The following is a 26863-nucleotide window of genomic DNA, read 5'->3' on the forward strand; positions in this document are numbered from 1 at the left end:
AATAGTACAACTGACCTCACAAGAAAAGGCTAAGAGAGGAAAAGGAGGTGTTTAATTTGTGACTGTGGTCAGTGCTGCAACATAGCAAGAAATTGATGGGAGAGATGGAAACAAGGGTTTAGATTTTGGAGATGGCCATATGTTCAAGGCAGCGAAGGGAAAGAATAGCATGTAAAGATGGAGATTAAAGAGGGGTCTTTTTGAAGAGGTGGTGATGACGGCTGTTCTCGTTATATTTCTCTCATCTTTAATTGTCCAACTCACCCCACTAATTAAAGTTGATGGGCCAAGGACATCAACTACTAAAATTCGAAAAGCAGGGAACTAAAGGGAAGAAGGAATTGAACATAATGACAATTACTGGGGGAAAGACCTTCCCAGGATCCTAAAAGAATTAGCTGCAGAGATACTGGAAACATTGTTTGCAGTCATCCAAAATTCCCTACATTTCAGAAGGTTCTAAGTGTATTGTAAAAGGATGTGGTACAGTAAGCAGGAAACTACAGGCCAGATAACCCAACACCTGTACATTGAAAAAATTGTGGAATCCATTACTCAGGAGGCAGCAACATTTAGGAAGTCCTTGTTCAGTAAGGCAGACTCAACATGGTTCTATAACAGGATCTATAACACGTTTTGACAAACGTGCTCTTTGAGGATAGAAGAATCAGGTGGATAAATGGGATTTTCAAAGGACACGAGGTGCAACATAAAAGGTTACTAGTGTCCCAATTTGGCCACAACAGTATTAATGGAGACAGACTGTAGAGTGCTATGTTGCAAAGAAATGCCTTTGTACATGAAATCACAAAAAAGGATAGCATGTCAGTACAAATAATTAAGCAAGCAAATAAACATTGGAGAGAGATGGACTATAAAAGTATGGAAGTCTTGTTACAACTGTACAGAGAATTAGTGACACTAAACCCAAAGTATGGGAGAAAGTGGGGACTGCAGATGCTGGAAATCAGAGTCGAAAAGTGTAGTGTTGGAAAAACATAGCAGGTCAGGCAGCATCTGAGGAGCAGGAGAGTTGACGTTTCAGGCATAAGCCCTTCATCAGCAATCATTCCTGATGAAGGGCTTATGCCCAAAACGTCAACTGCTCCCGAGTGCTGCCTGACTTGCTGTGCTTTTCCAGTGCCACAGTTTTCAACTCTACATCTTAAGTATGATGACTAAAATTCACTACTTTGGGGGAAAAAAATCATCTTTGTAATCATATCTTTTTCTATAATTTTATACATACTTTTAAAGATCAATGAATAGTCCATGGACTGAATGAAGTAAAACGTAAAATCTAAATATATTAAAGCAGAAACCATGAAGCTTAGAGAAGAACAAAAGATTTGCATTTCTAACACTCTGATTTATGACTTTCATTTTGAGATACTGATAAACCTGAAATTAAAAAAGCTGTAGCATTTGTTGCATACCACTTTATTCCTGTAAAACATTGTTGCTTCAAATGCTTTAAAAGTCATGTATTGGATGTCATCCATGAATACCTAATCTTCACTGTAACATGAGTTAGAGATGGAAATTTTGGACACAACAACCACCAACATTGAAATGATGATCAGAAAGTTCAGTAACTCAGTTACAGCATGTCCTTCTTGTGTGACTTTCATACCAATGCCGCATCTCAACAATTAGCGATTACAATTTTACTCCTTCCCTTCACAAAGCCATCACTAACATCTCCAGGTCTAAAACTTCTCCCACTCAAGTCAACAAATATCAACAACTGCTGTGAGGTTGCTTGCTGCAGACAGTATCCTCCCAATAGTTAAATAAGGTAGCAGTTTGTTAGAACAAAAATATCTTTTGAAGTCTTTCCTAAATTTGTAACTGCACTTGGAGTGGTTTGCATTACTGCTTCAGAGCACCAGGGACCTGGGTTCGAAACCAGATACCAGTGACTGTGTGGAATCTGCACATTCTCTGCATGAGTTTCTGCTGGGGACACTGGTTTCCTCCGACAGTCCAAACACGTGCAGGTTAGGTCGATTGACCATGTGGATTGTCCGGCAGAGACCAGAGATGTGCAGAATGGGTAGGTTGGTCACGTTAAATGAGGGGATGGGTTTAGGCGGGACACTCTTAAGAGGGTTGGTGCAGACTCGTGGGCCGAATGGCCTCTATCAGCACTGTAGGGGCTCGATGATTTCATGACTTTTGTTTTCTCATGCTGGTGTATTGCTGAATAGGCAAAAGACTTTCCAATAAACAGTTATCCTAACTGGATTGAGTATTGACAGGCTACTTGAACAGGAAGGCAATTGCTGAAGCAGACAGTGGTACAAGCAAAGTGAGAGAATACTGGCTTGTATACTCTTGACTTTTACTTTAAGGACTGTTGTGGTTCCTTTACAACATTTTCAGTGGAGATCATAAAAAAAGAAACTGGAAAAGAGCAAAAGAAATGGAAGGAGGCAATAGAGACAACACATGGTGAGTCACCAAGCATGTAAGCGGCAGGAAGGGCATCACCCAGTTCCAAGGAAGCTAGGGTCCCTATAGATTTCTGAAGGGAATTCAATAGAAGTCTAGAATGACCGACATCTCTGCACACGGATATGTTTAGTGAAACAGCATATCTGCCAGACAGCCTTCTGGCACTGTCAAGAAACATGGAAGACACCAAACCCCACACTACTGCCAGACAGAGAAGACAAAGAACTTATTACGACAAAAAAAAAACAGTTGCACCAGAGGGAGAACAGAAGAGACACATTTACAAGGAAGCATCTGTAATACAGTTGTAAAGGACAGAAAGCTGGACACAAGTTAGCAGCACTGGGAATTGGATAATTTTACTGCTGCTGCTTCAGTTTTGTCACAGTAGACATGACATTTCAAAGTTTATTAAAGGGTCTGATAAAGATGTCCAAGAGAAATTTGTCATCAAAACAGGTGTGAATCTCACTAAGGAGGTGCTGTTCCCATGATGACCATATCTGGGGATCTTAGAAGAAACATGCCTGCCAGTGAATGAAAGCAGACGGTCAAACTGTTCAAGTTGGAAAAGCTGTCATATTACACGTGGTGCCACATTTGTGCAGGGTGTAGTTCAAGTACCTGTGGCTGCCCAAGACATATCTTTATTGTATCAACTATTTAGAATGAAAGTTACCTTTTCATTTGAAATACAGCAAACTTCTGTTTTAGCCAGCACGGTATGAACTAGCACTCTCAATAAACTGAGAAAAATTATATACCTTAAATACCAAAAGATTACTATATTACTGTGATCATCCGCAACAGTGGGTTGAGGGTGCAAGTGAGACAGCTCTCTGCTGGTAAACTTTATTTAAGGCAAGATGGCATTATTATGTCAGTGATTTATGCTGTAAATAAAGTATAACAGCAATGGGTATAACCCCCGCATTATGTTTCTATTATTTAGTGTGTGTTTTTACATTGATTCTGTGGACCTCTTGATCAATTGGAATATTCAATCAACTTGCACACTCCTAGCCCCATAGGTGCTCGTTAGTAAAAGGTCTGCAGTATCTTTTGCCTGTAAATTCACAACTAACATGCATGGATTCTGATTCTTTATATTAACTGGCAAAAGTGAAATCTTGCTGATATTTTCTTCATTTCGGGATCTTAGAGTAAACTTGGTTATTGTGCTTTCTGGTTTCCCCTTAGAAGTTGTAACAGGATGCTTTACAGCAAGATTCCTGGTTAATCCTATCAGAAGATCTGAAGGAGAGTCATATTTATTTTTTTCTTTCCAGATCTAGAATAGCCTGTTCTTTTGATGATTCTACCACATTTTTCTAAAAAAAATGGTTTTGTATATATTTCACAAACACATCCTTCAAACTACTCTGGTTAATATAGTCTGTCCAGTTTATATGAAAATTAAAAATCCTCAGGATTATGGTATTGCTTGTGTTTTATGATCCTCCAATTAGCCATCTATACTTTGTCAGTACTTTGATTACTGTTAGGGAATCTCTAAACCAATGCGACCAATGCTTGCTGATCTTATATGACTGAATTTCAAACCTGGGATCATCTTGATCTGAACATCTCAATACCACTGTGCATTTACTCAGGAAGTGATCTTAAATTCCACAGATACCTAAGTCTGTTAACAAGCAGATTCTTGTGGTGATGAAAATTGCTGCTGTGTTTGCTTACCTCAGTGGCTGAAATTCATAAGTAATCCATCATTTGTGAATTCTTTTGAGAAACTTCAAGAGATTGTGCTATGGAAGTGGATGCCTTTATTTCTGTCTCTTAATTTCACATACACCACATGATAAAGTTTAGCATGGTCATCAAGAAGCAGTCACTTCACAGGAAATTTTAAATTGAAATGTTGACAGTATGGTGGATAAGAGATTTTAAACTTTATTCAAGGGTTCAATGAAAGTAACATTTTACAAGGTGCTTCTTTTTAAAACAAATAAGCTTGCAACAGAAGAAATTAACTGGTTAATTCACACTTCTACAATCTAACCCCTGAAACAATAATCTTAGGAAATAAACTTTACTATTAAATTGAAGTTTCCTCACTGACATGCCTATCCAAAACCCTTAGATTTTTCCCATCCACAAAACAAGTGTCAAAAAGGACAGTCATATTAGAAATTTGTAACAATGCAGTACATTGAGTCCATTTTGCAGCAGAGGATGGCACAATACTAACAGAGCTACTTTTAAATTTCTTTTAACCATTCAACTTCTAGGAACTTAACTGAATACAAAAACACCTTTCACATGCACACTTGTTGAATTTATCTTTCACTTGAAGATTAGATTACTCATTTTACTGTTCAAACATTCCTAAACCAAGGCCTTTTAAAAAAAAGGCTAATAAAGTTCAAATATCAGCTTATTTTTGCAGTTATTTGGCAAATGAAGTTACAAGACTGCAATGGCTTAAACCTTTTGTGGAAAAGATTGACAATCAATTCTAAGAAATAGTGCAGCAAAATACAATCTCATATCAGCAGAAGCACTAAAGTCATACAATATTAATTTCTTATGTTGTGCTTCCTATTATGAATTCAGCTGTGATATGCACTTATACTGAAGTGTTGTCAGGTACCAGATGAAGTTGGTATTATTTCACAAAATAAGTTTACATATATAAAAGCTGAGTGTCAAATCTGAAGAACAGTGTATTATGAAGGTGTAGAGGTGTACTGCACCTTTAAGAGAGACTGGAAGCTGGCACGGGCTTAGAGAGGCATAGAGTGCGCTGAAAGAATTTAAAATGTGCATTTGACTGTGAAACCAATAGTGCAGATGAGTTGCCATGGTATACAACAACTTCAAATTTTGCCAGTTTAAAATTATGTTCCAATATATCAAAATCCAATCAAATTTGAATGTAGTGTTTTGATGACATCAAGCCAATGAAATGATCCAATGCTTTGGGGTATAAAACCAACATTTTGAACAGTTAGGGGGAGAACAGCAAAGAGCGCCAACAAGTACAGACTGCTAGCCAAATAGCTCTCTGAAAGGTATCTGCATAGAAGAAATTTGTGCAGCAGAACATTAAAGTTGACCTAGAGAAACCTACAGAGAACGTTCGACATCTGAAAACTATACCTGTATTTGAAATTGATTTTGCCGTAAATGTGAGAGAGAATTTATCGGACCAGTATTGTAGAGTGGGAGGTAAAAGATAGGTTTAAGAGAAAGGAGTCATAAATAATGGTTTTAATGTTCTCTGTTGGTCTGAAAGAAGAAAATTGTTAATTTTTACTTTAAATAGTTAAATCTGGGATAGCTCTTGGCCTTTCGAACTTTAACAGAATACGGCATGAGGTGAGCTTGAGAGTGTGTCAGGTTTAAATTAACAGAGAGGTTTGCCCAGTATCAAGTGAAAAAGACACCTTTACAGTACCAGAAAATTCCAAGTACATAAATCAAGTCATAAAACAAGATTATGATTGAGAGATGTATATAGCCAGTCTGTCAAAACTGAATCAATATTCAACTAAGACATTAATAACATTTTGCTTGGTTGTAAGCAAGCAACAGCAACCTAATGACAGATGTAGTCATCGATTTTCAACTAGTAATGCTCTTGTACAGTCATTGTATTGAAAAATCAGTACTGCATTCCCGCTTCCTTCTCTAAATATAAATTTAGGCAAAAGTGTTCAACCAAATTTGACAAAACCCTCATAAATCAGTTGGAGGTAACTTCATTAGGGTGAACTAGTAGTCCAGCTCGCTTAATAGTGCTGTGCCTGTAAACAGATTATTCCTAATCTCGATCATACTGTCAAAAGGAGGGACCAAGCAAACATTATTAAAATTACAAGATCTCACTCTCACACACCTTCCTAAAGATCAATTCCACTAGAACAAATGTTGAAGGATGGGTAAAACAGAAACAAATTAAAGAACTGTGAATGAGCTAATTTCCCTCTCCTCTTATCCAGCATTCATTCTTTCCTATTAAAATATATAATGCATTATAATATGGATCTGATGTATACAACATTCATATGAATACATATAACTTTATACATTATTTTAGATATATGTTTGCACATTCTCCCAGTGTCTGCATGGGATTCCTCCGGGTGCTCTGGTTTCCTTCCACAGTCCAAAAAAAATGTGCAGGTTAGGTGAATTGGCCATGCTAAATTGCCCGTAGTGTTAGGTGAAGGAGTAAATGTAGGGGAATGGGTCTGGGTGAGTTGCGCTTCGGCGGGTCGGTGTGGACTTGTTCGGCCGAAGGGCCAGTTTCCACACTAAGTAAGAAAGTAAGTAAGTAAACATGCAAAAATATATTTTATAGACTAGTATTCTAACATACCTGGTTCCTGGTTGCAGAATATTCTGGATTCACTGGAAGAAAAGGAACAGCACTACGTTCAGTCACTAATGTGCTATGATTCTGGGTGGCCAGCCACACTGCAAATACAGCAAGTTCATAGTATTAGCAAAGAAGCTAGGACTGAATGAAAATAACATTTTACAAGCTGAGGTGCTTTTTTTAAAAAAAAACCTTGCTGTAGATGAAATTAATTGGTTAAGTCACACTATTACTTTTGATTAATATAGCCCAACAGGGAAGATCAAGTCTGCTTTATTATCTGGCTGCAAACTTAAAACTTTGAGATTTCCCTTGCTAACATGGAGCAAGAGCAGTTTTTATCTAAATGTGGTACAAACTAAAAGACCCAAAACTATTTCAGCTGCAAACCAGCGATGCTAGATTTACCTCAGAATTAGATGAGTATATTAAAGAATTGCATTATGTAACAACTGTCTTAAATCAACAGATTCATCAATCTAATTACCAGCAAAACTAGGATACAGACTTACAAGTTTAAATTTACATCACTTCTCAGTTACTTTATTTAACTTTCCGATAACAAAAGTGATCTGGTGCAGAGCAAAAGTTGTATCAATATAATCATTATAGGCCTCGGGGTCATATTAAAAGCCTTCAGTATTTTTAGCATTCTCTAGTGGTTACAAATGTACAAAGCATCTAGTGACTTTGTTCCACATTCATTATAATTAGGATCAATACAAAATTATTTAGGAGATAGTGAACCATGAAATTATTAACCTGTTCTCCTTGCAGACACTGGAGATTTGAAGATCATGCTTTTCCAGTCCACAGTGAAATTCCAAACTTTGCAACAGAGCAATCAAATGATGGCTGTCACTAAGTGTGTCTGTGTGTTCAATATTTACAATGTAATGCAGCGGTACCAGAAATAATTAACAGGTCTTCAGTTTTGCTTTTCTTTTCCAAAATACAATTCAAAGTTTTATGATTTTCCCATTCCTCAAATACCCTATCCCAGATTTCATGGTCAGTAGCAAAATGAGGCATTTGCCACTGCCCTTGAAGAAAAATGCCCACATTGATCTGTGGCAAGAATTTTTCCTTTCCCAACAACTGTTTGAAACTGGTGCCAAGTCATAGGGATTGTCAGGCATCCAGCAATGATTCTTGTCAACATCCAAGGGGTAAGCAGCTCATCACACTGATTTATTCACAGACAGTAAACCAGGAAGCAAAACAGAGTTCCATTCTTAATCAAAATTTTTATAAGTGGAAAAAGAATTGGGATTAAGGCAGCTGATATAGCAAATACATTTTTAGAAATTAATTTATTCAGCTATATTGGAGAAATTGGATATTCTCCTAATATGAAATCAGTTTTCTTTTAAGACAAGTGAGGCTGTTCAGTCGTAATTATTAAGTTAATGTGTCATTAAAAAATATTACACTTCACTTAACAAGGCAAAACTTTTTTCAAGAGTTTATATAGCAAGTTTAAAGGCATTAAAAGATAATTTCATGTCAGTTCAGTGATTTCTACTTGATTGCAGTCTTGAAACAAGGATGGGTGTGGAGGCAGAGATAAGGCAGGCTGAAATGGTATCATTAATGTACCCTATGACAAAGCATAGGATCACTGACAGCAACTTCTGAATTTTCAAATTTAACTACATGTATGAACTCCAGATTTTACTGTCAGTGTAGTAATTGACAACTAACACTAATTTGCACTGTTGTTACCACAGCAAAATCCAGGTATGTGCCTGAATGCAAAACCTCTATAAATCTGTCAAGAGCTATGATGTGCTGGAGGGAAAAAAAAGTATAATAAACCTTAAAATGACCTATGCAAAGGTATGTACCTCTGGATACAATCTGCCATTCTTTCAGATGTATTGTTCACAAATTTAGATCGAATATAGCGTCACTAAAATAAAAATCTTAGGATTTTAACTGGAAGCACAGAATCTAATTAAACGGGTAGCATAATTTAGCCCCTTGTTCCACTCTAATTCTCTCACAGAATTATCCATTTAGTTCTTTCCCCTTATGCTTTAAGTACATTTATTTTCCAAATAATTGTCCACTTCCCTTTGCATGTAATGGAAGCTTTGTTTGCTACCATATTTTGTAGGACAGGGGAATATCCTGTTAATGTAGGAAAATGTTTCTTCTAATTAATCCCTCATTTTTTTTTGGTGAGAGGGCGGGTGGCAGTGGGGGAAGAGGTGAGGGGTTTAAATTTATAAGTGACTTCCTTAGAATATAATAGGTACAATTTTAAAAACATGCATGCAGTAGCCTGATCGAATTTATGCTTCAAATATATTTTTATTATATGTAAATGTAGACCCATAAACGACAACTAAATTAAGCATGAAAGCATACTTTGAAAACCTAAAAATCAAAGAACAGATTTATTAAGAATCTGGTCCTTGAGTTGGCTGTTCAAATGACTAGCCTGCCTGAATCTTAAATCAAAAGCTTTAAAAAGCACTTGCAAAGTTAAAAGCTTCAATATATTTTGTCGAAATGAATCATTCTGATGCTATGCCATCAATGTGGTTGACTCTTAATTGCCCTCTGGGCAATTAATGTTGGCCTAGCCAGCAACACACTCATCCCATGAATGAATGAAATAAATAAAGTTCTGTGCGGTCAGTGGACTTATTTGCCAACACTGCTTTATAGGAGAAATGTATTAACAGCTTGCAAACTAACTTATTTCAATGCTTTCCTGCAATATAGCCAGGTAATTTTGAGTTTGTCTCCGGAACAGTAATTCACCCTGGTGCCATGCAACTCAAAATACTTGGAAGCTTAGAACTAGAAAACAAGTCTATCTACTTTGTTCAGTTTCACAAAAATAAGTATAAATACCACAAAGTGCGTCACAAGAGCATCTGTATTGAAAACTGAGATATAATTGGGTCTCAATAATTCAGAGTACGCAATACATGTTCGAATAGCTGTTATCAGTGATATCCAAACATTACTGGAGGCACTGGTTTCTGCAAAGACCTGGGCACTGACAACATTCCAGCGAAAGTATTGATGATTTGCGCTCCACTAGTCAAGCTGTTTGAGTACAGCTACAACACTGGCATTTACCTGAAACTTGGAAAATTTCCAGGTAAGCCCAAATAGACACAAAGCAGGACAAATCCAACCTGGCCAATTACCTGCTCATCAGTTTCTCTTGATTATCAGTAAAGTGATGAAAGTTGTCATCAACAGTGCTATTAAATAGCATTTCCTCAGCAACAACCTGCTCACAGATGCCACATTAGTGATTTGTCAGCTCTTGACCTCATTACAACCTTGGTGCAAACATGGAGAAAAGAGCTGAATTTCAGAGGTGAGGCAAGGGTGACAACCCTTGACATCAAGGCCACATGCGATCAAGTGTGGCATCAAGGGTCCGTGCAAAACTGGTATCAGTATGGATCAGAAGGGGAACTGGTTGCGATTGTTTGAGGTCAGTCATCCCAGGACTCAGAGAGGGGCTTTTCAGTGTAGTGCCCAAACCATCAGCAACTGCTTCGTCAACAACCTTCCCTCCATCATGAGGTCAGAAGTGAGCAAGTTTGTTTATGATTGTACAATGTTCAGCACCATTCGTGACTCCTTAGATACTGAAACAATCTATGTCCAAATGTAACAAAACCTGGACTATATCCAGACATAAGTAAAAGTGGCAGCAACATTCGTGTCACACAAATGCCAAGCAATGGCCATCCCCACTAATGCATAATCTAACAAATACCCTTCATCATTATCATCACTGAATCACCCACTATTAACAAAAAGACAAGGCAAGTGTTTAATGTGGATAAATGTGAGGAATGGCATTTTGGTAAAAACAAACAAAGGCAGGTCTTATACAATTAAAAGTAAGGCCTTGGGTATTGTTGCAGAACAGATAAACCTAGGGACGCAGATATGTAATTTTTAAAAGTTTGCATCACACAGATAGCTTGGTTTAACATGCCTGCCTTCATTGCTCAGACCTTGCTGTATAGGAGTTGGAACATTATGTTTAGGTTGTACAGGATATTGGTGAGGCCTCTGCTGGAGTAGTGTCCAGTTCTGATCTCCCTGTTATAGGAAGGATATTATTAAGCTGGAGAGGGTTCAGGAGAGATTTACTAGGATGGTGCCAGGAATGGAGGGTTTAAGTTAAGGATAGGTTGGCCTATTTCACTGGAGCGTAAGAGGTTGAAGGGTGACCTTATTGAGGTTTATAAAATCATGAGGGGGATTGATAAGGTGAATGGCAGGTGTCTTTTTGCTCGGATGGGGCATATTTTTAATGTGAGAGGAGGAAGATTTAAAAAAGACATGGAGGAATTTTTTATTCTTTACACAGAGTGATTCGTATATGGAATGAACGTCCAAAGGAAATGGTGATTGCAGGTACAGTTACAACAATTAATGATATTTAGATAAATATATGAATAAAAACAGTGTGGAGATATATGGGTCACCTGCGAGCAAGTGGGACTAGTTAAGTTTGGGATTATGGTCCAACCAGTCCATGCTGACCAAAGGGTCTGTTTCCATGCTATATTACTATGACTCTGTAAGTGAAGTGGCAAGTTGAATTAAAACTGCCTTTCCGCTCAACTACTTCTTCCCTCACTAAGAAATTAAGTCATCAACTTCAGAACGCTGAATGATTATGAGCTTTTTGGTTTAAAATGCAACCATATTGAACTACAAGATAGGATTTAAAATATACATAGGAATGCATGTAATTTCATTAAAAAATCTTTATTTAAAGCTTCAGATGTCAAAGTATAATTTTTATCTGCACTTATACTAGTTTTTAAAAAAAATACATTTCTCTGTGGAAATAGTCAAAGTATGTCACAAATGAAGCTATTAAGTAATAAATTAAATTCCTACACATTTGCAATTCTATTACATATATGTATAAAATACTTTTATTTATTGATAAATTCAAGTTTATTAAAACAACATTTTACCATTATATCTGCATAAAGCAAATTATAACATATCTGCTTTAATTAAGATTTGTTTTAACAGCAAGTAATGAAGCTGTGTGGGGAATGGTCTAACGGTTTACCGAAAACATGGTACTCCAATATGACACAATCAGATTGTGCATACTGACATTGAAGGGAAAAAGAAGTCAAAAGCAATTCAGCTGGTGACTATATAGTTTACTATTAATTAAATTCTCACACATCAGCAGGCTCCGTTTTCTCTTCCAAATCAGCCTTCTTGAGATGACGTCACTTAATATTTACATGAACAGTACTCTCAGAAGGCAGTTCTTGTTAAAGAAACAACTATTTGACTTTACAAAAATTTGAAATAATGTTAACAGAACTGGCTACTTATGCTTTTCACATGATTCAACACACACCACATGGTTGACTTCAGAATTTCGCTTTCTGTTGCATTGGTAATGATGAGAATTACAAACATCTGCTTGGCAGTGAAAGCTAAAACTAAAAAACGTGCAGTAGCTTCGTCCTACAGCGTGCAGACAATAGATTACCCATCTACATACATTATTGGAAGGATATCTTTATTGTGCTGTAAATCTGAAACTTCAAAAAGGCTCTGTGGAACACATTAAGCTTAATAACTGAATGCATTGAAGCATTTATAGAAGTGCCTTCCGAATTTTCGAAAGTTCATAATTGAAAACATGCAATAGATAATGACTGTACTTAGTATGAAGCGACCCAGTCACAGATACTGTATAAAGTACCAAAATAATGAACATTTTAATCTCAGACTAAAGTAACAGTAAAATATACATATCTTAATTTTTACACTATTAGATATTCCAGTATAGATGATTAAGTGTGCAATTATACATTCTTGTCCTGCCAGAATCAATTTTAGAATGAAACACTTGCTGGTCTTTAAGGAGCAAGATACTTAAAAAATTCCAACAATACAACAGTCAAAGTTTACATTTTGTTTTCAACTCATTAATATTTTATGTCCTGTAAGATAAGGGGTCTGAGTGCTAGAAAGTCGAAAAAACCTTGCACTATTGATCCCAATCAGCATCAACCATTCCAAAACTAGCAACTGTAGAGGTCCTATTGCTCCTTATGTTTCTGTGCCTGAAAAACCAACTTCCCAAGGTCTCTTGCTCTTCTGCATCACTGTGATGGTTTCTATGTCCCACAGCAACCATTTGCCTGGCTGGAGTGGGGCTGCCAATTTAGCTAAAACATGGGTGACTTTGCAGTAAAATACTTTCAGTTCAGGTGACCATTTGAACTTGCTCCTGCAACAGTCCTGTCATTTTCTTTAGTTTAAATGCATTCACCAAAAATTGTATTTTTACAATAACATAGCAGAATTAAATTTTAAAAATCTATCCATTCATTTCTCATCTAGATCTGATCTAAGTTCTGCAGCTACTAGAGGGATTGAATTAGTTTCCTTCGCACACCAACTGTTCGTAAACCTTGATCCAATTACCATCACACATGTTCACATCACGAAAGTACTTTGACAAAGTATTGTCAAAAAAAAACAGTTCTTTGAAGTACTATTCTCATTTAGACTTGCAAGAACTTGACAAATGCAGCTGTCAGCTATAAAACTCCATTTGATGAATATACCAAAGCTCTTCCCTAACCCTATTGACAGTATTTGCCTTTTTGCTGTTCTATTTGTGAATGTATGAAAGAGGGAAACACACACAATTCAAAACCTATGCAATTCAAACACAACATTACTTACAATATTGTCCCTCCCTCCGATAGTTAAAATTCAACCATTAACTGGCCAAGGCAAGTATTTTAGACAAATGAAAACAAGAAATTGCTGAAGAAACCAGAATTAACGTCGAGTCCAGCGGCCCCCTCAGTTCTGAAGAAGGGTCCATGTGGCGACGAAGTTCAGTCTTCACATTGATAACACAATACATCATGTGTTGAACTATCACTGGGATAACTGGGACACATTGTGCCCACATATGTCCTGTACATAAAAAGCAGGACAAATCCAACCCGGCCAATTATTACCACATCAGTCTACTCTGGATCATCAGTAAAGTGATGGAAGGGGTCATTAATATTGCTTTCAACCAGCATCTGCTCAGCAACACCCAGTTTGGGTTCAGCCAGGGCCACTCAGCTCCTGACCTCATTAAACATGGTTCAAACATGGACAAAATAGCTAAATTCCAGAGGTGAAGTGAGAGTGACAGCCCTTGACATCAAAGCCACATTCAACTGGGTGTGGCAGCAAGTAGCCCAAGTAAAACAGGAATCTATGGGTAAAGGGTGCAAACTCACCACTGGTTGTGGTTGTTGGAGTCAGTCATCTCTGCTCCAGGATATTTCTACATGGGCTCTTCAGGGTAGTCTTCTTAACCCAACCACCTTCAGTTGCTTCGTTAATGACCTTCCCTCAAAATGTCAGTAGTGTGGAAGTATGCCAATGACTGCACAACGCCCAGCACCATTTGTGACTACTCAGATACTGAAGCAGTCCATATTCAAATGCAACAATATTTGGACAATATCTAGGCTTGGGCTGACCAGTAACATTCACATTGCACAAACACCAGGCAATGACCATAAGAATCTGTCAATCTAACCACTGCCCCACGACATTCGACAGTATTACTATCACTGAATCACCATTAGCAATATCCCTGGGGATTACCATTGACCAGAAACTCAACTGGGCCTGCCACATAAACACTGGCTCCAAGAGCAGGTCAGAGGCTAGGAAAACTGTGGTGAGTAACTCATCTGTTCAGTCCTCAAAGCGTCTCCATCATCTACAAGGCACAAGTCAGGAGTGTGATGGAATACTTCTGACTTGTCTGGATGGGTGCAGCTCCAGTAACACTCAAAGCTCAAAACTATCCAGGCCAAAGAAGCCCACTTGATTGGCACCAAATCCACAAGCATCCACTCCCTCCATCACAGATGCTCAGTAGCAGTACTGTGTACTATCCACAAGATGCACCACAGAAATTCAAAGATCTTCAGAATAGATCTTTCAATCCATGACTACTTCCATCTAGAAGATATGGGCAGAAGATACATTGAAATACCACCCCCTGCTAATTCCTCTGCAAGCCACTCACTATACATACTTGAAAGTATATCACCATTCCTTCACTGTCACTGGGTCAAAATCCTGGAATTCCCTCCCTAATGGCATTGTGGGCTATCACCACCTTCTCAAGGCCAACTAGGATAGGCACGAAAGTTGGCCAGTTAGTAATGTCCATGTCCCATGAGTGAATAATGAAGAAAAACAGATCTAACAATTCAAAACTGGGCATCCAATGAGGCTTTGTGGTTCATCAGCAGCAACAGAATCATACGCAAACACAATCTGCAACCTCATTGCCTGGCAGAGCTCCAATCTACCACTACTATTAAACCTTGGGACCACCCATGGCTCAATAAAAGCTGCAGGAAGGCATGGCAGGGACAGCACCAAGTGTAACTAATAGAGATATCAACCTGATGGAAAATTCTCCAGGTATGTCCTGCACACAAAAAACAGGACTAATCCAAACTGATCAACAACTGCCCCATCAGTCTACTCTTGATAATCAGTAAAGGGATGGAAGGTGTCATCAACAGTGCTATCAATGAGCACCTGCTCAGCAATAACCTGCTTAGTGATGTCCAGTTTGAGTTCCCCAAAGGCCACTCAGCTCCTGACCTCACGACAGCTTTGGTTCAAATATGAACAAAAAAGAGCTGATTTCCAAAGGTTAGGTGAGAATGATGGCCCTTTTATATCAAGGCTACATTTGACCGAGTGTGGCACCAAGTAACCCTGGCAAAACTGGATTTAATAGGAAGCTGGGAGAAAGCTCTCTACTGGTTGGAATCACAGCTGGAAAATGGTTCTAGTTGTTGGAGATCAGTCACCTCAGCTCCAGGACATCTCTGCAGGAGATCTTCAGGCTGGTGTCTTGACCCAATCATCTGCACATGTCTCATTAATGACGTTCCCTCCATCATAAGGTCCGAAATGGGGATGTTCACTTAAGATTGCATTATGTTCAGCATCATTTGTGACTTCTCAGACACTGAAACAGAAATTATGTCCAAATGCAATAAGACCAGGACAACATCCAGGTGCTGGTTGAAAAGTGGCAAATAACACTCGCACCACACGAACGTAAGCCTGTCCATCATCTACAAGGCTCAAGACAGGATTGTGATGGAATACTCCCCATTTGCCTGGATGAGTGCAGTTCAAACAACACTCAAGAAGCTTGACATAATCCAAGATAAAGCAGCCACTCGATTGGTACTATATTCACAACCAATTATTCCATATTGACACTCAGTCGCAGTAGTGTACAATCTACAAGATACACTCCAGAAATTCTCTCAAGATCCTTAGATAGCACCTTCCAAATCCATGACCACTTCCATTTAGAAGGACAAGGACAGTAAATACATGGAACACCACCGTCTGCAACTTCCCCTCCAAACTACTCACCATCCTGGACTTTGAATTATATTATTGTTCCTTCATGGCAACTGGGTCAAAAACCTAGAATTACCTCATTAATGGCATCGTGGGTCTACCCACAGCACATGGACTGCAGTGGTCCAAGGAGGCAGCATACCACCACCACCTCCAAGGCAACAAGGGACAGTTAATAAATGCTGGCCCAGCCAAAGATGTCCATGCTATATGAATGAGATTTTTAAAAAGATCACAACACAGCTGAAATAAATTGAAGACCAACACCACTTAGGAATATAAAACCAATGTTTGCAACTCCTCCCCCACATCAAAGAAAATGTCTGGAGTACAATGCATATGTTAATCATAGCTACATTTTTTTTTTAAGATAAAGCATTGCTTCAGAGGTTTCCGATGACAATTCATCAAGATAATTTAGAAAGATAAGACCAGACTAGAGATGTTTGAGAAAAATTCTTTGACAAAGTGACAAATATGGAGGAAATGCACTCAGGGACTTTCAAAAAGCATTTGACAAGGTGTTTCAAGGGAGAACATTTAAGGGACGCGGATTTAGAAGAAAACCATATTTATGTAAAATATGTGATACTAGTGTGGTATCCCACAGGTTCTGTTCACTATAAACATCTTGTATATGGGGTTACTAAACTAGAGGCATATTGAACTACTGAGCAAATGACACTAAGAGAAATTAATGAAATGGTGGAATAGTGGGAAACAAGGTCAAATGTCAATGGTGTCAATAAATGAATATTTATTAGTTGCTTTAAAATAAAATTATACTTAGGATGAAGAAAATCTGGATGTGAAAGAACACAAAACTGGAGTGGTACGTGTTCAAGTGTTGAGTAGATAAGCCCATAAAAAGCTAGTGGAATACTAGGTTTTAAAAGATACAGAATATTAAAACCAATATGTAATGGTTTTATATGAATACAAACTTACTAAGTTCATAGCTGAAGCACCGTGTGCACTTTGAGCTCCATGCAGTAGGATGGATGCTGAAGCAATGAAGATGTAAAGCGCAAATTCACTTGATTATGAGGACTACAAATCCAAACAAAGACTCAGTAGATTACTTTTGTTAAGACACAGATTAGGCAATTTAGTAGAAATGTTTAACATTATGAAGCAATGATACAGAATATATGGAAACACTTTTTCAAGAGGTTGAGGGGTTTGAAGCAAAGGATCATCCAAGCTAGATTTAGAGGACAGAACTGTATTAAAATTAAAACAATTAGACTAAAGGTTTTACTGCTTAAGTTTGCAATGAAAGCAAAGATGATGTAAAAATAGGTCAGTTGCTGCAAGTAAAGAGTGTAAAAGAACATGGGAAGAATGCATGCTCATGGAATGAAGGTCAGATGCAGGATATACAACATAGGTTGGATGGACTACAACACCCAGTGCAAATAAAGGGTGTTTTGATCTAAGGGAATTGAGGGAAAGGAGAGAGTGGTCAGGAAAGTGGAATTAGGCAGATGATCATTGACTTTTTCCATATAGCACAGAAGGTTGATTGGTTCACATGTTCTACTTCCATTTCCATGCTCTTGCATTGTAATCCTGCGCAAAATATTTTGTGCTTAAGATTACACAAATATAGTTTTAGTTCACACATGGGAATTTCAGCATCCTTCTCTGTGACTGACTTTGCCACCAGTCAAATTTGATGCAGCAAGGTCTCTCATGGAAACTTTAAGGTGTTACATAAATTTTACTGCAAGCGGACTTGAAATGGATTAACAATCATGCTGCCTAATCTAGTACTGAACCATACAGAGCAGAAAAGCCTTAGCTTTAACATCCAGTCTGTGTTGAGTTAGCCAATGTGTACAACTAATATTTGCTGCTTTGGGCAAGGGAGAATAAAAAATGCTGGTATTCTTATTTCTACAAGTTGTACACTGACTCCTGCAGGAAAGAGTGCATATCAGGGAAAGGTAATATTATTCTACTTTAAGACTGAAGAACAGGAAGCACAAACAAAGATCCAACTGCAATATAGTGTGCAGTTTACCAACATTCACTGTCTAAACTCAAGAGGTTAAAGTGGTGATTTGGTCAAAGGACCATTAGACAGCAGAGGATTTGCAAAACTGCACCACTCTAAGACCACTTTTAACTGGGGGAAGGAAGTAATCCTGGAAATAAACTTCCAACAATTAAACAATTTAAACAGCGGGCAACATTCTCATTTAGTTTTCGGCTCCAATCTAGCCAGTGTTCACAGGACATCTCAAAGTTTGAACTCATCTTTTCCATTAACAAAGAAAGATTAGGCACTCCGTAATCAACGATCATGCTTAGAAGACATCCACGTTTTAAATAAAATACCTCAACCCTGAACTAATGCTACATTCTCAGTACTCTTGAAAAGGATGCGTCATGATCACCACAACGTAAAACAACTAACCTCTATGGAAAGTTAGCAGCCTTCGCCTCAAACTCAGTGCAAAGTATTTTAACTGCTGCGAAATTCATTAACTAGCCAAAACAAGACCATACAGAGTTGACACAAGCAACCACAACTAAATCTATTAAAAATTATTCTTACCTTCTTTGATATTAAATCTATGTATTGTAGTTAGGGCAGTAAGCTAAATCCACTCAAAGCAAGATGTTACACTTTTGTCTTTCCCGTTTTTGAGCATTAAGCTGGAGTGAGCTTTGATATTAGATCTCTCTTCCTGTCATGGTAGCTTGCAGCTATGTTTAGAAAACACATGTCAAAGAACCAATTGACTGATGAATAAATAATGTATTGAATGTTATCCATATTTGGCAAAAACAAACTTTCTGAACATTCTCAGCACATTTTCCACTGCTGTACAGCTGGTTCCTCTTCTCTGCAGTATACACAGAGTTAAACACCCACATGTTTTTTTTATCCTCATCAGATAATGGGAAAAAGCTACAACCAAAACCTTTTCCAAAAATGGATAGGTTTTTCAGTTGTTGAAATTCTGTTGGCTGCAATAACATGCATTCCCCACATTAAGACATTCCAATCAAATTTTCTTACTGAAACTGAACTTTTTTTGCTGATTATCATGTAACTGGCTCTAATATTTCAGCACATTATTCATTTTCTTCAGGACAGTATTCATAAGACAAGCTATTGTAAACAATCTCACTTTCTTCAGACATCTGAAAAGAAAATCAGTGAATTGGAACTTTTCAGCAATTCAAAGAGTTTGGTAATACTGCTCAAAATGTATTGCGTGTTATATTAAAACATCACAAGAGTTCTGACAGCTCAGTTGCGGAATGGACTGGGTCTCTGAAACAAATAGAAGAAATCAAAATATCTAAAGATTCCATGTTCATTCACTGGTCTTTGCTGACTGGAGGCTATTTGTCTCATAATCCTTGAGCAAGCAAATGTGCAAGGTGTCTGTAGTAAACTTGCTCCCAGTAACCTGCTCAGTAGCCTATTATCTGCTGCACAAAAATACATTAAGGCTTTCCAATATATCTTCTGTGGAAACTAATATGATCGTGTACTGTGACCCGCGCCTTTTTGCCAATATAAAACTCAAAGTTGTTCTGATTTGGTCCCAAGATTGTTAATGACACGTCACACAGACAAAAAGATAACTCAAAGGGACGAGCAATTTTACACATTACACTGAAAATTGCATTAAATGATACTGCAACGCTGATACTTCCATGAAATCTTTTTTCCCCCCCATTCAGGCATGTTTGGTTCAAGGCTTGAAGAGAACATTGAACTTGTGGACTGTCAAAACAAACATTCAACTTGTATCACTAGATCTTTTAATACTATTCAGCAGTTAGGCAAACAAGCCCAGTTTAGCTCACATCTGCTGCTGCAGCATCTCCTGCAAAGCCTGTCTTCATTAGCACTTGTTGTCAAATGGCTGTCACCTTGTTGCTTACTGTGGGTTTCACAAAGGCAAGCAATAAAAATTATCCACATCTGAAAAGAAAACTGCCATGCAGGGGGATAGGAGACTATTCTGCGATAGATTAGGGCCAAATGTCTCACTGTCACATAACCAATCTGATTCTGCAGGCTATGGGATCAACTGAATCAGACTTCCTCCTGTGCTGGAGGAGTCCATAACTGAGTACTGTGAAGCACTGATGGAATGGAATGTCCAAAGTGCTGCCATTTAAAATAAAAAACAATTAAGTTCCTCATTTCAGTAGATTAAATCTGCTGCAGTCTGGCTTTTTAAAATTTTAAACAGCACATATTCCTGAGTAAAGCGAAATGGATAGAAAATCTAGGTCAGACTTTGAAACATCAGGTAGAGAAAACATTTCACAAATATAAAACCAAATTGGCTGCAATGCACATGCTGAAAAATGTGTTGCTGGAAAAGTACAGCAGGTCAGGCAGCATCAAAGGAGCAGGAGAATTGACGTTTCGGGCATAAGCACATGTCCAATCTGAATGACTATTCAGTGACCCCTGCTGGAACATTGTGTCTGGATATCATGGGAAGTCAGAGTCAACTCTGGTGCTGTGCCAGAGAATGATCACCAATTGTGAAGTCATAATTTTGAAAGTGGTAAAGAAGGAAGGAATGGACCAGAAAACTACATAGACACTTCCAAGTATCAAAAGCAGTTGAACAGTTACTTTCTGATCTTCTCACTCACACCACTCTGTACATGTTTATCTAACTAGATGATGTAGCTGCATCTATTATAAAACCAGCGTCATAAGAGATCTGCCCTAGATTGCCAGATTCAGACTTTTCTGCAATTTCTATCACAGTTAACATTGAGCATTCATGAATAGAGGTGATGGGAACAATGCGAAATGGAACAGTTTTAAAAATCAGATTCTGCACTGTACAGAGAGATCAATTTTAGCTTTAACATTGCACCATAAATGCAAGTACAGAAGATCACGTCAATACAAAGGATCCACTATCGATTCTAACCATGCTTACTGTCTTGAACATTTGTTTTAATTCAGTGAAGAATATTCCAACTGTTGAGTCACACTCAGCAGATGAGGTGAAAATAATCAACCTTGTTGTGTAGGATCATTCTAGCTCAGAGATCGCAGACAATCTACATTCCAGCGATTAATATTAAAAAGATCCGTAGTTAAACAAACAGTCATAGCAAAAATGCATGAACTTTTCACATACCTGCATCATTCTCACGTCGGTCAACTTCGTCGTAAACATCCATTGCAAGTTCTTCAAAAAGGCGATTATTCAGCTGTGCATAAAGAAAATGCAATACACAGCAATTTATAAACTTCAAATGTTTAGTTTTGGCCAATCTGAAACCAAGTAGTTCTGTATTTCATTGATGTAGTTCAAAGGAAGGCTTGTACAGACAAGTACTAACTTTATCTTAAACAAACCATATATTAATACACACATAATTAACTGAGGGATGGTTATGGACACTATTTTTGTTTGAGAAAATTAAAAACCACAACATTTTTATACACAGGTGTAGAGGCCACATTTTAAATTCTCTTAAAAGCTAATGCATTTTAATTATTGTGTTTAATTTAGTCTTAAATGGTCTTGAAAGGTATTAGACTATACATTATAGCTCATAATTCAGGAACTGAAAACACATTTATCAAAAAAAAGACTGTAGATATTCAAAATCCTGAAATAAAAACAGAAAATGTTGGAAATACTCAGCAGGTCAGGCAGCATCTGTGAACAGTTAATGTTTCAAGTCTGTAACCTCCCATCAGAACTGGGAATATTAGATATATAATAGGTTTTGTGCAAAGTGTGGGTGGGACATATTCAACAGGAGGATCAGTGATAGGTCAAAGACTGGCAAAGGAGTTAGTCTTCCAGAGCCAAACAGAATGGTGATAGGACAATAAATGAAAGAAAGAAAGAAAGATGTGCCTAGAACAGGTATGTTAGTGACTGCAAGCAAAAAGAGCAATCCAGAAACAAGCAAAAAAAAAACCACAAGATGGAGTATCTGGATTATGCTTGTGTACTGAATAGAGATGTTCCACAAAGCAGTTACCCAATCCACTTTTAGTCACCCCATTACAGAAGAGAATGCAGTGAGTAGCGAATGCAGTAGACTTGACTGAAAGACATACAGGTAAATCATTGCTTCACCTGGAGCAAGTGTTTTTTGAACCGCAGACCCGAATAATCTGCATCTCAAAATACTACAGGAAGTTGTCCAAAAATAGTGGATGTATTTGGTGGTCACATTTCAAGATTCTACAGACTCTGGAACAGTTTTGATGGATCGTAGGGTTTCTAATGTAATCCCACTATTTAAAAAAAAGGTAGAGAGAATACAAAAAAGCGAGTTTTGAGAAGATTTGTAGCTCAGGTTAAGGTTCTGGATTTGAGTTTGCTTGCTGAGCTGGCAGGCTCATTTTCAGATGTTTCATCACCATACTAGGGAACATCAGTGAGCCTTCAGTGAAGCACTGGTGTTAGTGACCCACTTTCTGTGTGTGTGTTTACGTTGTGTGGGTTGGTGATGCCATTTCCTGTGGTGATATCAGTTCCTCTTAGAAAAAGAACACAAAATGACATCACCACAGGAACTGACATCACCAACCTAAGGAAACCTAAACATACAAATAGAAAGCGAGTCACTAACACCAGTGCCTCACTGGAGGCTCACTGATGTTATCTAGTACTGTGATGAAACATCTGAAAATGAACCTTCCAGCTCAGTGAGCAAGCTTACATCCAGCATACAAGAAATTCTAGAGCCAGTTAGCCTGACATCAGTAGTGGGGAAAATGCTAGAAAGAGTCACCTATTAAAGATTTAATAGCAAAGCATTTATTTGGACAATAAATGACAAGATCAGACAGAGTTGGCATGGATTTCAAAAGAGAAATCATGCTTGACAAATCTACTGGAATCTTTCGAGGATGTAATGAGTGGAGTTGATAAGGGGAACCAGTATATATACTTTACTTGGACTTCCAGAAGGTTTTCAATAAAATATAAAAGAGAATAGCATATAAACCTAAACCACATGGATTCGTCACAGTGTACTGACATGGATACAGAACTGGATAGCACATAGGAAACAGAGCAGGAACAAACCAGTCTCCTCTCCCCCCCCCGAGTGGCAGGCAGAGACTAGTGAGGCATTGTTGGGCTCAGTGCTCAGATCCTAGCTATTCACATGTTGTGATTTAGATGAGGGAACTAAATGTATATCTCCAAATCTGCCAATGACACAAAGCTGGGTGGGTGCTTGATCTGTGATGAGGATGCAGAGATATTTTAGTGAGATTTAGACAAGTGAGTAGGCAAATACATAGCAGATGATGCATAATGTGGATAAATGCAATGTTATCTACCTTTGTAGCAAAAACAGAAAGGCGATATATTGTGAAAAGGGGAGATGCAATAAGATCTAGGTGCCCTTGTACATCAGTCACTGAAAGTACACATTCAGGTGCTTCAAGCAGTGAAGGCAGTAAGTGGCCTTCATAGCAAGAGGATGAAAGTACAGGTGTCTTATTGCAATTGTACAAGGCCTTTGTGAGACCAGACATGGACTACTGTGTGCAGTTTTAGCTTCCTTATCGGAGGAAGGATATTTTGTCTATGGAGGGAGTGCAATGAAGATTTACCAGACTGATTCTTAGGGTGGCAGGATTGATGCGTAAAGAGAGACTGGATCAGTTAGGACTATATTAATGAGAGTTTAGAAAAATGCGTGTGCACATGTGTTTGCGCACGTGCGGTGTGGAATCTGAGAAACCTGAGAAAAATTCGAACAGGACTAGTCAGGGTAAATGCAGGAAGGATGACCAAGGAGTCCAGGACAGTGATCATAGTCAAAGGATATGGGGTAGGCCATTTACAATGGAGATGAGAAATTGCTTCACCCACAGCGGTAACCTGCTTAATTCTCTGCCACAGTAAACAGTGGAGGCCAAAATACCGAACGTTTTGAAGAAGGAGTTTTTCAGGTTAAAGAGAACAATGCATATGGGAAGAAAAAAAAGGACCCTGTGTTGGATAATCACTAACTATAGTGAATGGCAGAGGAGGCTTCAAGGGTTGAATGGCGTATTCATGCTCCCATTTTTATATTTTCACATTTGGATCCAGGGGTGGCGAGAATGGAAGGGCAAGTGTTACATTTCCTGCATTTTATACTGAAAAGCCCTATGGGAACGGATGGGTTGTAGTGAATTTGGACTGGATCAAGCTATCATGATGGAGATGATCCTGTCAAATGTTGCTAACTATCGGTGGTTCGTAGTTGGGGTACAGTGCTGCCACCACTCTCTTTTTAATGCTGAATTTAAGAGTCTAATTAGCAGGGTATACCAGTGTTTTAACAAGATGTAGTGTATTGTATGTTAGCATCAGACACAAGTTCAACATAATTGCAAAAATAATCAGGAGCCGGGGTGATACGTCTGTCTTAATTGGGACCTTGTACTTGACTGCTTCTTTTCCACAGACTCTGACACAACTACTCCATTAACTCATACGGAACTATAACCTTATAAATATTCAAAATGCAGGGTGAGGAAGATATATTTGGTGGTGGCATCTCACTGAAGCTGGTAGAAATGGTAAGAAAAGATACATAAAAGCCAAACGCTCTAAGTCTTCAGGACTCAACATTGTCAAGCTCAATTTCAGATCATATTCTCATTGTTTATTTTGCATCTTTTGCACACTTTAGTTTCTCTCTCATTTTATTCTTGCAGCCAATAGCACACTTCCACTCAGGGCAAGAAAAGAAAACCAAAATTGTACCATCACCATTCTCATTCAAGGAAGGGTCACTGGACTCGAAATGTTAATTCGATTTCTCTCCACAGATGCTGCCTGACCTCCCGAGCTATTCCAGCAATTTCTGCATTTGTTGCTGATTTCCCAATCTAGTTATTTTGGTTTTTTAACCATTCTCTTTAGCCCTGAAAGAATAACTATCCTATCATTTAATCGCTCCCATTTTCACTCCATCATAATCCTTCCTTTCGACCATACCCCAACTACCCCTTGAAAAAAATTACATTTCTAATTTGTTTTTCAGTTCCCATGAAGGTTACAGGGTTGAAAGGCTCACTCTACATCTCTCTTCACATTCGCTGCCAGAACCTGCTGCATATACCCATTGGTTTCAGAAAAAGGTTCTGCTGGAACTGTCCAACTCCACCTTGTTGACCAGTTTCGATGGCTCACTGAGCCAAACACAGCTGATCTGTCAGTGGAGAAATAACAACACTGCTGCAACAGGCTGGGTTCACGTCACCTCCCACTGTGAAAACTATGTCATTTTATTCCTTTCCTTCCAAAGATTAGTTTCACCTGCCAATAGGTTTCTCAAAAGGGAGCATTTTTGTTTAGTGATCCCTCAGCTGTGACATAGCACTGAGAGCTGGTGAGATGATTGTTGCTAGGTTGCTGACTTGCTGTGCGCTTCCAGCCTAACTTAACTTCGGAAATTCGGCTTTTGTCACATTTCGCTTTTAGTTGCTGTCCAAGGAATGCACAACAGCCCTGATGCAGGCTCACACAGAGCACAAATACGCCAGTGTCATGCCTGCATCCCCTAACAGGGATCAGCCTGTACTGTTGCTTCTAACCCACCTGCCGAGTTTCCATGTTGTCGTCTTTCCTGTCCCCCTCCCCCTGTGCTTGCAGATACAAAGAGCAATAACAGAAAAGTAAGAAGAACAAGAGAAAAAGAAAGTGAAGAAAGAAAAGATACAGACAGATTTAGTTGCAACCACAAAAACCAAAGGAAGAGTTGGAAGTGTTGTAGTTCAATAACCCAAAGCACAAAAGAATCTGGGAACTAAGCAAAGGCCACAAGCTTTCAGCTTTCACAGAAAAATGGAGAATTATAGAATACAGGTCACTAAACTCCAGTAAAATCCAAAGAAAGTCACGTAATAAAAAGTGAGATTCACTTATTCAGTCGCTGTCAACCTATGGCTGCACCAGTGATACTTTTAGATTCAAAAGGATACTGATCTCATGCTGTTAGTGTGTTTGTTATGGCGCATGGATCTGGCTTTCTGCTTCAAAAGACTGTACACATACAGAACAATCATTCTGGTACATTTACAATCTTATGAGGCAAAATTTACCAAAAGGCTTCGAGTAAATGTCCAAAGAGCTTAATATTGCTAATAGGTAACTTCACGTACAATCATACTGTCTTGCGGAGGATAGAGCATATCTATTTTTCCTTCTCATGCCAAGCTACCCACTGCAACCCCACCAACAAGGGATATTCCACAAAAGCAGCAAAAAAGAAATGATAAGAACAGCCCATTTAAAATGATACATGTTTATAGCACAGCACACACTAGGTTTTGAGGCAATAAAAAAAAACCCAGTAGGATATTTGATTTAATGTCTCTGCATCTTCCTCTGCTTCAAAAGCAATCAAATTTTTAATTCCAAATTACAAAGACCAAAACTTATTCATGAAGATTATCCACCTTTTATTCACATATTTTATAATTTAATTATATCTTAAAATCAAGTAATCAAGAGAATTTACTAACATCCCTGTCACTCCACGATTTAGGATGTTTTTCAAATCCTGTAAATATATTTCCACCAGTCAAGTTAATTTACTGTTTAGAGTAATATGGAATGTTTAAGCTTAGAGTCCCAAAAATTT

At 38.2% G+C, this 26863-nt stretch overlaps 1 protein-coding gene across 1 annotated transcript in view; it reads right to left on the reverse strand.

The window, feature by feature from the left end:
* The window catches only part of git1 (G protein-coupled receptor kinase interacting ArfGAP 1), a 218084-nt gene that overhangs the window by 39665 nt on the left and 151556 nt on the right, over positions 1–26863 (reverse strand). The window contains exons 12-13 of the mRNA XM_043718410.1: positions 21388–21460; positions 6800–6897 (exon numbers count right to left, since the gene is read on the reverse strand). Coding sequence (XP_043574345.1) covers positions 6800–6897; positions 21388–21460 — 171 coding nt within the window. The remainder of the gene's footprint in view (positions 1–6799; positions 6898–21387; positions 21461–26863) is intronic.

Source organism: Chiloscyllium plagiosum, chromosome 28, assembly GCF_004010195.1.
Source record: "Chiloscyllium plagiosum isolate BGI_BamShark_2017 chromosome 28, ASM401019v2, whole genome shotgun sequence".
Taxonomy (NCBI): Eukaryota; Metazoa; Chordata; class Chondrichthyes; order Orectolobiformes; family Hemiscylliidae; genus Chiloscyllium; species Chiloscyllium plagiosum.